This window comes from Mchenga conophoros, linkage group LG7 (genome assembly GCF_057382185.1).
Source record: "Mchenga conophoros isolate Kocher_MC1m ecotype Shallow Benthic linkage group LG7, M_conophoros_male_GT1.1, whole genome shotgun sequence".
Lineage (NCBI taxonomy): Eukaryota > Metazoa > Chordata > Actinopteri > Cichliformes > Cichlidae > Mchenga > Mchenga conophoros.
This window is the reverse complement of record NC_140532.1, coordinates 54,948,734-54,961,638: the sequence shown is the minus strand read 5'-3', so window position 1 is coordinate 54,961,638 and position 12,905 is coordinate 54,948,734. Positions and strand designations below refer to the sequence as shown.

The 12,905-nt window shown below is 40.1% G+C and overlaps 1 protein-coding gene across 1 annotated transcript; it reads right to left on the bottom strand.

The window, feature by feature from the left end:
• Positions 1-503: 503 nt before the first annotated feature.
• On the bottom strand, positions 504-10,907 carry wdr41 (WD repeat domain 41). Its single transcript, XM_085280246.1, has 13 exons — positions 10,536-10,907; positions 8,363-8,478; positions 7,413-7,461; positions 7,176-7,304; positions 7,015-7,077; positions 6,399-6,510; positions 6,235-6,297; positions 6,044-6,148; positions 5,317-5,501; positions 5,097-5,218; positions 3,246-3,331; positions 2,659-2,792; positions 504-2,577 (listed from the first exon to the last, which is right to left on the bottom strand). The coding sequence occupies exons 1-13, from the start codon at positions 10,581-10,583 to the stop codon at positions 2,437-2,439; spliced, it is 1,353 nt and encodes a 450-aa protein (XP_085136372.1). The 5' UTR covers positions 10,584-10,907; the 3' UTR covers positions 504-2,436.
• Between the last annotated feature and the right edge of the window lie 1,998 nt (positions 10,908-12,905).

Sequence of the window (12,905 nt, the reverse complement as noted above, 5' to 3'; positions counted from 1 at the left end):
TGTTGTGATCAGGATGCAGTGCATCAAGTCCTTTAGTTGACGTGTTGATTAAATAAAGCCCACATTGGGCTGACAAAGGTGTGAAGGAGCTGCAGAGTCAGCATCTCTCTCTCGTTCGTGGTTTTTGATTAAGCAGTTTTACTTCGGCTTGAATTCTGCAACCAAAATTCACGCTGAAGACATTTGGCCTCTTTTTTCCAGTGGGGGGGATTTCTATGTTTTGACTTCCATCTAGTGGTGTTCTAGAGGTGATACACACTTTTATGCTACAGTTCTGAGTCGGTGATGATGCTCCCAAGACTTTTTCCTATGTTTTGTACAACTACGAGATTTTTAAAGCCAATATTATTTTTGCTTTAGCTTTCTACATATTTTGCTTTCATACATTTTTATTGTGGATGTTATTGTGGATGTTATGTGCTCCTGCTGTTTTTCAAGGTGACTTGAAAAGCAGTTCCACCTCTGAATGTTTCATAGCTGCTATCACTGACTATGAGAAGATATTTTTGCTAGTATACGATAAAGATTTCTATTCACACAGACAATTTAAATATTTCAGATTTAAATGTCAGACAGTCTTTTCCATGAGCAGTAAGAAGCAGAATATGATGAGCTCAGTTACATTCGACTACAGCCAGTGACAGAACACTTTGCTTTGAATCTACTGAGCCAGAAGCAGATTGTATAACAGCTTGTTATATTTTAAGAAAATCCTTCATCAATTGCAAATTTTCCTCTCATCAATAAAACTGATGTCCATCAGTGCAATAATGTGCCAGTTCTGTATTTTATATATATTACAGTCCATCTGGAAAGTAATAATAGCATCTTAATCTGTTCCACATGAAACAGCCATATTCCAACATGGATAATATTAATTTTCATACATAATTTAACACACAACACCCCTTAATGACAAATGAAAAAAATGCTTAAAAGTCTTTGACACCCACAAGTATTTCTGAGTGTGACCTTACAGGCTTGGCACACCTTTTTGGGGGAAGTTTCTGTCATTCTTTTTTCTTCTTTGCAGCACCTCTGCAGCTCCATCATGTTGGTTGGGAACGTTGGCGCACAGATATTTTCAGATCTCTCCAGAGATGTTTGGGTTCCGGTCTGGACTCTGGTTGGGCAACTAAAAGACCTGATGCTCCAGACATGATGCTTAGCATTCAGGCCAAAGAGTGCAATCTGTGTTTCATCAGACCGGAGAATTTTGTTTCTCATCTGATAAAAAGGAAGGGCTCCCATCTGATAGCACTTCAGGTACCTTTTGGCAAACTCCAGCTGAACTATCATGTGGCTTTTACTAAGCAATCACTTCCATCTGGTCACTGTATCATACAGGCCTGGGTAGAGTGCAGCAAAAATACTTGTCCTTCCGGAAAGTTTTCCTCTCTCCATAGAGCAACGCTGGATTTCTGTCAGTGGCCATTGGGTTGTTGGTGAACTCCCTGACTATTGCTGAGACTGGCCAGGCAGCCAACTCTTGGAAGAGTTCTGGTGGTTCCAAATGTCTTCCATTCATGGTTGATGGAGGCCACTGAGCTCACTGTGACCTTTAATGCTGCAGATATGTTTCTTTTTTCCCCCAATCTCTTCATCGATACCAGTTTCTGAGGTAAAGGCCATGAATACTTATATAAATCTTATATTTTCATTTTTTAGTTTCCATAGATTCACAAGAATTTCAACTCTTTTCACTCATTATGGGGTAGTATGTGTGGAATTTTAGTAAAAATTAATTCAATTTATTCTGGAATAAGGCTGTAACAGGAAAAACATGTGGAACCTGTTCTGCAAATACTTTCCAGACACACTGCATAATCATGGCAATAATTAAAAAGTGATAATGTATAGTGTGGAAAATATTTTTGAAAAATACAAGCATTATCGAATGATGCCACTGCTAAAGCACTGTCATTCTCATAACTCTCAAAAACACAAAGCATATTGTCAAACTATATTAAAAAACCAAACAAACACACAAAAACAGCAATAGTGCAAATGATTACACGTATAAGCTGCTGAACCTTCCTCTCATTGCACTGCTAGATGATCACAACAGTGCTTCTTGGCACATGGAAGCAGACCTACACAACATGAAGAGGCACAAATGTATATCTACAGTAAAGCCTGAGCAGGAATTGAATTGGGCTGTACTAATGTAAAACCATAACAGACTGTGTTTGGTACAAAATGACTTATGTCAGCATCACAGTGCTCAAACACTCCAGTGTGGAAACAAAAGTACTGTTACATTTGGAAGATGAGGTATTTACAGACAGTTTATAGAATTTAAGGTAATACACATCTTCAGTCCAAAGGCAAAGTGAATAAATGTAAACACCAACCATTACACTAACATTTAAATCATTTGTGAACACCATTAAGCATCAACCTCCCAACTTTTTTTTAAAGCGAGTGACATAAATGTCAAAGTCCTCCCCTCTCCTCCAATTTCTGGAAAAGGGCCAGGCTGCGGAGACGAGACTGTCTTTCTCCGTTCTTCCACAGAATGAGCAGGTGGTCCGCCGAGCATGTAACCAAACCTTTCTCCGTGAAACTTACGAACATCTGAAATAAGTCCAAAAGACATTACTGCAGCCCTGGCATTACATAATTATAAGAAAGAACTTTAGTTTAAGCCTTATGTACCTGGACTGCTCCTGAGTGTCCAATCAGATCTCCAGTCAACTCTAGCATCCTAATGTTGGGAATGTCTATAACCTTCTTTGAAGGAGGCCCAGATTGTTTGTTTGAACGGCCAAAACTCCACATCCCAAAGAACCCTGTCGCGTGGACAGAAAATTACTGTTACAGGATACCCAAGGAAACTGTACTTGTTGCTGATGATATTGCTGTTAAAAATTTATTTTCTGTGTTTACGGGTAGAGATGACAGATGACAGGATAGGCTAAAAACAGCATTACCATGACTGTCAGAATAGTAACTAATAGGTCTGCTCTAAACGTCATAATAATGATGTGACAGGAACACTGACTTGTGCTAACCTGCTACACACCACTTTTATTTCATATACACAATACCACGTCTGGCCAACATTACAGCACTCCCACCTCCACACACACATTCCTCAGTCTTTAAAGTTTCCAGTCATAATTATTCATAAGTAAGTAATAGATCATGGGGAATCTAGTTTTAGCAGTGTGTGTGTGTGTGTGTGTGTGTGTGTGTGTGTGTGTGTGTGTGTGTGTGTGTGTGTGTGTGTGTGTGTGTCTCACCTGAAGAAGCTGGTTCAGCCGGCAAAGGCAAGTCTTGGATCTCCCACATCCTCACACTGCCATCTTCAGAGCAGGACATCAGCTCACTAAAACAGAGGCAGTGTCACACACATACACACACAGATTGTCTGCATAGCAACAGCTATTTGAATAATAGTCGCAGGCTGATTTACTGCTAGATAATTATATTGAAAACAAAACTATTAATTATTAAATTTGATTAAAAATGCACTGGTTCATGGCTGTCCAAAAAAATATTTTATCAGTGAAAGATATGACTCCCTACATATTTATCATGTGGCCGTCTTGTCTTGTAGGCATAAATCTACTAATGTTTAGATAATAAACAGAAGCTTGATTCACAGTAGAGAAGGCACAGAAGCCAACAAAGCCTTAAGATTCAGTCTATGAGGGTTCAACATTACATAAACCAGGAATAATGAGGCTTCCCTTAGTGTTATGGATGAAAACAGCAGGAAGGCAGTATTGGCGCTACAGCTGAACTACATGAGGGTTGACTCAGTGAAAGAGAGAAAATATTTCAGCCTGGAGTTGATTTGAGCACCTGTAACTCCATTAAAGTGTCCTTTATCAAAACACCTGTTCAACAACTTCAGAGGAAAAGCAATTATTTCAGCTCCACCACAAGTTTGTTTCACACAGCAAGACAATATGTTAAGAACAAGATAAAACATCAGCTGACTGTATGACTGCTTGTTTAGTTTTCCATAATCTTTATATTTGGAAGATATCTTTTTAAACTGTCTACAAGCCCAGTCTTTCATACCTGCAGCTTTCAGAGATTTACTCCACCGCATTTATTTCAAAGTTGTAGTTACTACTTATTTTGCACATTTAGATCCTTTATACAATAAGACTTATTGAATTGGTTGGTGCCCTGTATAAAACCATGGACAAAAAACAAGAAGTAAAATCAGCAAACTTTGGTAAGATAAAAGTAACTTTTGACTGGTACTGTACATGCTCTTAAGAATTAAGTAAAATATGTCCTGACCTATGAACCTGACTGAGACTGTTTTTAATTTTGCGGCTAACTCAGACTTTAATAACATTACAGTGCTGACCTGCTTCTCTGAATTAATTTGGCTAACAGTCACTGCTCATGAACATGTTACTCTAACATGAACATGTTACTATAGAGTCAGTCTCACTCCCTCTTGAAAGTTGAGTAAATTGTACTAAGCTTTCACTGATCCTTTGTGTCTAACGTTTCCCCACAAGTAATCTAATCACGTTGCCGTCATAGCAATCACCAGACTCTCATCCTTCAGTTGGACAAACTCCAACTCAACCATCTTGATCTGCAGTTGTTCGGTTATGAAGATGAGCTGTGAGTTGGAGGGTCACCCCAACCACAACCAACAGCAGGTATAACTTAGACACTATGATTCTTACAACTGTAGTGTCTATGGTCAGCATGTAGGAAGTACCACATAAAGATTTTTCATTTTTTACATTTGACCTCATTTCATATCTGCCTTTCTTTCAAGTTGAAAGAAACTCCATCATGCTACCCTTATCTGATTTTTACTACACTACAAACCGCTCAAGTACTTTTCAAAAGAACTAAGAAAAACCAAATGAATACATACAAAATACAAAAGTATTCCTTTAAAAGTTAATACTAACCAGAGAGTGAGCTCTGAGGGTTTCTTTTTTATGAATGTATTCAAGTAAGCATAGATCACCGTGGAGTGCATGTGCAAACTGCCCAAGCTACAGCTATTGATTTTTAGGTGGGTTGTTTAGTTTTCCTTTCAGAAAGTATTTTGCCCGTGTGTGTTCTAGAGGGTAAAAAAAAGAAGTCTTAGAAAAGGTGTAAGATCTTACCAGTCAGACAGCAGCATGGTGTGTAACACATTAGAGTCGTGGGCAACCTTTCTGTAGGCCACCACGCTTCTGGTCTGAACACTGTAGACGTAGAGACCGCTGCCCACAGCAGCAAGGATGAGCTACAAAACACACAAACAGAAAGTTCTCATTTTAAATGACAATAAAACAACAGAGTATTCCCAGTATACAAGCCCATCCTGCCCTTTCCTGTCCTCACATTTCCATTGGTGGTCAGGTGCTGAATGGACATCTCGCTGGGTTTAGGAGCCCCCATTCGTATTTCAGTCTGATTGTAGTCTTGAGACTCCTCCCAGAGAATGTGTTCATAGGCCAGGAGGTTCCACTCAGTCGCATTCCATAAGATCAACTCACCCATATGGGACCCGCTGGCGAAGAGCCCGTCTGAAGAACACAAGAGGAAAAGGCATGAGTCCAGGGCTACAAACACAGTGAGAATAAAGTGTTGACATAGCTTCTAAATGTATCAAACCTGGTGACCAGGTGATGGCGGCTGTGGCTGCAAACAGTCCTAGAGACTCTACAGGAAAAGAGCTTACCGATTTAAATACTCTGTAAAAATGAGTTCACGGTCTCAGCTCCTCATTTTGGGCCATCTCGGATAAAAAGTGAAGTCTATTTTGTAAATCTTGGACTATGTTTCACCAAGGAGGATTATCTGTGGCCACTAATTAGCTAACGGCTGGTGATTGGACAGTCGACAGCCAGTGAGAAAGCAGTTTAACAGTGAGACACGCACATCTTTGTCAGACCCGTTTTAGTTTTTTTAGTTTTTAAATCAAGATAACAAAGGGTGAAAACGCTAATCTCAAGCCTTTGAAACAGATCTTCAGTAGCTACATCCACCTTTTACACGGTCTGTGGGTTCAAAATGCAGTCTCTTTGCAGCTTAAAAATCAAACAGACACACCGAGTTTCAGACTGACCATTGACGTTGATAAGAGCTCGGATCTGATCCTGGTGGTCGGAGAGGCAGCGGATCTCAGCCACTGACAGAGAGGAATCAGCAGAAACTGTCAAGCTGTAGATCACTGCAAAGACAAAGGAATATTTTGTTTCAAATAACGCACTTTTAATCTACTGATCTGTTCATCCGCACCATATTTTGTGCTCTTACTTATTTTTTTATCCATGGCAGCTGCTATGTAGTTCTTCGGCAGTTCAATCAAAGCAGTGATTCCTTCGACACGTCAAAACACAAAAACATTGATCAGCGTCAGCGGCCAGCACGGTTGGTGTAACAGTAAAAATGTGGTTGTGCGACGGACATTTTTTTCTCACCAGTATCACTGTGGTTGGGTCGCTGACACTGCAGCTGAAAGTCTCTATTCCACACGCATAGTTCTTCCCCACCAGAGAGCCACACACACAGTCGCTCGAGCACCAGCAAACACTGAGACAGACACACAGCTGGATCAGGATGTGAAATATCATTTTAGATTTTTTTTTTAAAATTGTTTTAGATTTTTAATTTCTATATACACCAAAATAATTTGGTGGAAAATTCATCCTTAAGAAAGGCACTAAGGAAAAAAATGCCAACATCAAGAGATGATGAGCAGATCCTGATGTTTCTAATGAAGAAAAGGAAGAAACTGAGATTCTGGATTCATCCAATTCTCACAAGAAGGCAGCGACAGAGACAATTGGATGGTTTGATCCAGCAATTGAAGCTGTATCATGAGTACATTTGTACAACACTGTTGAAGATGTCAGTGGGGCAGTTTGGTATTATTTTACTATTTGTATATCCAGGATTGGAGCGCATTTTAAAACTGTGTATACACAGTTTTCCATTTTCACTTCCAAAAATAAATAGCTGATAATATAGATGCAAGATGTGTGTGTGTGTGTGTGTGTGTGTGTTTTTAGGGATTTCAAAGGTGTTTTTTGCTACCTTTACAGAAGAATGAAGATCTGAAATGGTCTGGACCCTGTTGCCTGTATCAGGGTCCCACAGCTGACATGCAGGATTAAGGAGAATCAAGCCTGAATCACAAAGTCATGAATTACTCATGAAACACTTGCTGTACATTTGTGTGCATTGTTTCAGGATACACTGAGGCTTCGGTCTGAAGAGGCAGTGATAAGCGAGGTGTTCAGTGTGACTTCATTTTTGCAGGTGATGGTGGTTATGGCTGTTATCTGCTGAGAATGGCCTCTCAGCTCCTGCAGCCTCTCCCCAGTCTAGCAATCGGACAAGCAAAAATAAAAGCAATTAGCAATTAGTCCCACTGTGCTGTGTGCAATTTCGCAAGACGCAGAAAGAAAGAAAAAAAACTGGCAGCATATTACCTCAACATTCCACACCAAAACAAGGCCATCATCCCCTGCTGAGGCACATCTGGGTAACATGAGAAGAAAGGTAAGAGTTATTTCTTGAATTTAGACTCCTGTGTCACACTGGCCCCTCAGCTGAGAATTGTAGGACTGGCAGGACTCTGCTTTAGCAGGTCGACTAGTCAATTGCAGATACAACCTATTCATACAAGGAATCATTTCCTGCAGCTTCATCTCCACCGAGAAATGTTAAAAAAAAATACATCTGTCCTGGGGCTTATCGCGTTACTTGCTTTCTGACCCTGAACCATCCAAACTGCCTGTTCCCAAAACCAACAGACAGGATGAGCGGATAAAACAGAGACAAAATGAGAAGAGAGGAAGTGTTGAGGATACATTTTCAGACTTCAAAAGCAATCTGGAGAGAATTTTCTGGCCTTTGCCCCCAACTGTGGACCTGTGAGCAGAGAGGACGAGACCCAAAGGAGGAGGTGATTACTGGAGGAGACCAGGCGTAAAGCAACCCCCCCTCCACCCTGACATACACACACACTTAGGTCGGGTATAAATCCCAATCTTACACTTATGCAGGTCCACTCTGCCATCCCAGTGTGTAGCATGCTTCCACAATACAGCGCAAACGAGGAGAGCAGGTGCAAACCTTTATGTGTGTGTGTGTGTGTGTGTGTGTGTGTGTGTGTGTGTGTGTGTGTGTACGGACAGTATTAAAAGGCTTTGGTTATACTGTACCATGCACACACCATCACATAGTGGTGATGATTGGGCTCCTGTCATGCTCTGTAAGTTTGTTGTAGGTGAGGATCTCCTGTCAATCATAGTGGGATGGAGGCCAGCCAAGGGTAGAGAGGAGAGAGGTTATAGAGGGAAAGAGAGATAAGAGAGGGCAGGAGAGGCGAGAGGGAGGGTTGGGGAAGGGGAGAGGGGGCCGTTTGCGGTCGGCTTACCTGAAGTCATCAATCTGCACCAGAAATCGAACAATGTCAAAATGTCCTTTCAGCACCTGCAGCTCAGTGAAGCAGTTTTTGGGCTGTTCCTCTCCAATGCACAGCACAGGGCTTTTCTGCAGACACAAGAGGGAAAGCAGTGAGACAAACAGGCCGCGGTGCTGTACACCCAGCCCTGAGGCTGAGAGTAGATAGGGAAGACAAGAGTACGGGAAGAAAGAAGTGGAAAGCAAACTTGTACTTCTAAGCAAATATATTTTTAAGGGATACAAATTGGCATTTATATTTTTATTCACTTTTGTTTTTGTTACTTTACCCATCTTACAAAAAAAGAATAGCCATCGCTGCATTCTGATTTTATATCAAAAACATGACAAATATACCAGCTGTTCAATTGTTACTTTTTCTGTAGAGTGAGTTGTTTTGCTTCTCATACTTAAATCCCAACTGGCAATATGTTGGAGTTTTTTGTCATATGTACAATAAGATGGGTGGAGGGTTTCATTACTTCCCTGATATTGTTACTACTCATGAACGTGCTTAACATTTAGTGCCTGTTACAGGTTTCTTATGGAAGCACTTTGCATTGTTATCCTGAAATACCTTTTTGACACAGCTGATAAGGCCTATGTTTTATAGGCTAAACTGTTTTGGAATAGCTAGCGATATACATATTATATAGGTAATTCATGTTCTACTTCATAATGTAAGTGGGCTTCTCAGCAACCATCATACATTTCAGTCTATGTCCTGTCCACAAAGTATAAGCATGGTCTGACACCACCATGTTAAAATACTACATCTCTGATATTGGCCTTACTTTGAGAATAAAGCCAGCATAAAATATTTTGAGCATTGAGTTTAGTAACAAGGAAATTATCTGTCTTTTATCAAACTGAAAATAACAAAAAAACACTTTATCACTTTATTATTATTATTATTATTATTAACTGCTTTTTTAACAGATTGTTAAAGTAAATACAGAATAAATCATTGACATGGCAGCAGTTCAGTGCATTCATTAGCAGGTGGACTTGGTAAAAACAACCTGCTGAAGTTCGAACTCAGCATGCGAAGGATGAAGAAAAGTGATTTAAGTGAGTGAACGTGGAGTGCCGGACATGCTGGTCTGACTATTTCAGAAACTGCTGATCTACTGGGATTTTCCTGCACAGCCATCTTTAGGGTTTACAGAGAAATGTCCAATGAGAAAATTTCTAGTGAACAGCAGTGAAAAAGTCAGAGATCAAAGGAGAACAGCCAGACTGCTTTGACCTAAAATGGGGATAAAAGCAAATCCAACAACCATTTATTACAGCCAAGGCGTGTAGAAGAGCACCTCTGAAGACACAACACACCAAACCTTGAAGCAGATATGAAATGTTGCCCAGTCTGATAAGTCTCCATTTCTGCTTTAAAATTTGGATCGTAAAGTCAGAATTTGGGAGTTAAAAAACAAAACAAAACTTGAAAGCATGGAATAGTTCTGTCTGGTGGTGATAAAATGGTCTGGGGATAGTCAAAAGAGCCTGGATGACCTGGATGACTGTGAACCTTCACAGAGATGCGGTGTCGGGGATAGTTTTTTGGCACACTTTGGGTTCCTCAGTATCAAGTGATCAACAGTTAAACATCAAATCCTATCAGAGTATTGTTGCTGACCATGTCCATCTTTTCATGGCCCCAGTGAACACATCTTCCGATGATTGCTTCCATCAGAACACAACATGTTACAAAGCTCAGATCACATTAAGATGGTCTCTTTTACATGACAATGAGCTCCTGTGCTCATATGGTCTCCAGTCACCAAATCCCAGTCTACCATGGGATTGGGATGTGAAGGAATGGAAGATGGCAGCAACTGTGTGTGACCACTACAAAGGTAAAAGGGTGTCCAACCCAGTACTAGCAATGTGTAACTAGCAAAGTGACCGGTGAGTGTTTACGCCTGTATTTAGTGGATATTTATATCACATACTGAGACAGGCTTCCTGAACATGGAGGTACAATCTGCTTTGGAATACATGAGTCTTTGGAGGAGTTTGGAGGAGAGGAGCGTTTATGGAACAAATTACAGCATATTTCCATAAGTTACACAGGTAGACTCATAAAATCATCACATGCATTCCCAAACAAGGTATGCTGCAAACACGAGCTCCCAGGCTCAGCTTACCTCCGCTGAGCTCTGAGCTTCCCGACCACCAAGAATCCACCGGAGCATGACGTCAGCCGGTCAAACACAGTAAAGCCAGTTTTTACAAACGCTTCTCTGAACACGAACCCAAAACTCAAAGCACAACAAAGCAGCTAGCTAACGTTACAAGCTTCTCTATCTGAAAAGTCCCCAGCGTCACACAGAAACAGCCTCTCGCCGTTTTCACTGTGAGGAAGCTTCGGCGGGTAACGCTTCGGTTTGTTGGACAGATAATTTAATTTCGCCAGAACTGAGAGAGTCACGTTAATACTGCAGTTTTCAGCTACATGTTTCAAAAGGTTTTCAGTCACGACCACAACAAACCATTCATGTGACTCGCACTACGGAAGCTTTGCATGGACACGATTCACTGAAGTCGAATGATAATTGGGAAGTAAATATATTTAGACCGCTGCGCATTTTAATGATTTCATGGACTTTTGCGACACTTGGAAAAATGAACCCAGCATCCACTCAGGCAGTGTTTGTATTCGTTTGTGTGTTTTGCTTAAAATAATCTGCCCATGCCTATTTAAAACTAATAAATCTGCACTCCGAAGTTGCTTTACTTTTCAGCATAATGTTACATTAAAGCTTGAAATGTATTAATAATAATAATAAAAATACTGAATTAACAATTGGGCGATATAAATAAATAACGACATAAATGCAATTAATGATAAAATAATAAGCTACACACGTTGAACGGATAGATCTTGATAGAAATAGCAGTGGACCTGTAGAAACCAAAAACAACTTAATCCGGAGGGGTTGTTTTGTTGTTGTTTTTGTTTTGTTTTTTACTTTGAGATTCTCATTTATGAATTTCCGTCTCGAACAGGGACTGACAGAAATCTGGTCTTGAGCAAGGTCAGTCTTTGGAACAACCTCAATGAATCCTGTTACAAAGGTAACACATGTTGAATTTCAGTCAAAAGTGAAATCACTTTTTTATGTTGGTCACACCAAACCTGGGTCTCAGTGCACTTTTAAGCTCAGTAGCGATATAAGCAGATTTAGTTAAATATAACCAATAAAACCCAGGTTGCCTTTTTGGTACATAGGCGAGTCAGATGCAAGGCCTGCAAATCCACAGCAAAAATTACTTGCTGTTGAGAAAATGAGGGAAACAGTCTAATCTGGGAAAGCTGGATGTATTTTTTTTTAAATATTTTAAACAGTTATTACTCAAAAATGAAGCTTTTTATGCTCCACTTTAAGAAATATTCTGCAGATATACATGAAAACAGCCTAGTACTATCAAATTATTTACATTCATCAGTCTGCACAATGAAGCTCAAACATTCAAGATTGCTAAAACACATTTTGGAATCAGGTCAGATCTTTAAATGAGCGTCATTCCTCTTCGTACAACTAGATGGCAGTGTGTAACAATAACACAAGATCAGAAGAAGTCTCAAAACTCTACTAGTGAGGAAAATCCTTTTTTTATCAGTTGTTTCCTTTTGTATAAAAAAATTATGATGTAATTCTTTTTTTTTATATACAGATGGGTCAGTTCAGCATTTTCTGCCCACAGTTTCCTCTCTTCCTCTTGTTTATTTTTTTTCCTTCATCGACTTCTGCAATAATGCTGACCTTCTCTTCAACCAAACCTTCTTCCTCAGCTTTACAATCTCTTTCTTTGAGTGTATTCCCTGTTAACACACACATACACACACACACACACACACACACACGCACCCCTAGCTGAGTCTGCTCCTGCTCCCCCAATTGAGACGACACGCAGTGTAGGGCCTGTGACCTTCATGGTGGCTCAGATCTGTGGCTGGCACTGATTTCTGATTTAGTGTCGATCCGCTGCGCTTGTCAGGGGCTGCGAGGTGCTTTCCATGCGGTAATAGAAAAGCTCAAGGGCAGCTAGAGAAAGGAGGAGGGTTAGGGCAAGGGATCGGTTGAGGTGGAGTGAATGGGTTTTAGATGTGAGAATGTTTGTTTTACTACAGTATCTGTTAGATATCTGAATGGATGGGTCAAAAATTTAGATTGCAGAGCACTGTTTTGAATCAATATATAATTATTAGAAAAGTTGTGACTCGTGATCCTGTTACTGAGAGTCTACTGTTACTGAATAAATTGTGCTAGATGAAAAGTCAGAGAATGAGAAAAATCAGAAGAACATGTGGCCATGATGGTAGCACTTGTTAGTGTTTCAGGATTGAATGAATTGGATCAAGTGGCAGATATTATTATGTAAACAATGTAGACAATCCAAGATTTTTGAAAAATACAGGAAATAAGGTTGATAGAGAGAACAGAAGTTAAAGAACAGATTCAGGTGCGCAGTGGGAAGAAATGTGGAAAAGAGGGTTTGTTGAGTGCAGTAGC

Bases quoted from the DNA above. Each gene is read 5' to 3' on its own strand.
- wdr41 (XM_085280246.1), bottom strand. From the start codon at position 10,583: ATGCTCCGGTGGATTCTTGGTGGTCGGGAAGCTCAGAGCTCAGCGGAG. The intron at 7,462-8,362 runs GTAAGCCGACCG...CATGTTACCCAG, and splicing joins GTGCAGATTGATGACTTCAG to ATGTGCCTCAGCAGGGGATG. The intron at 6,298-6,398 runs GTGAGAAAAAAA...GACGTGTCGAAG, and splicing joins ACCCAACCACAGTGATACTG to GAATCACTGCTTTGATTGAA.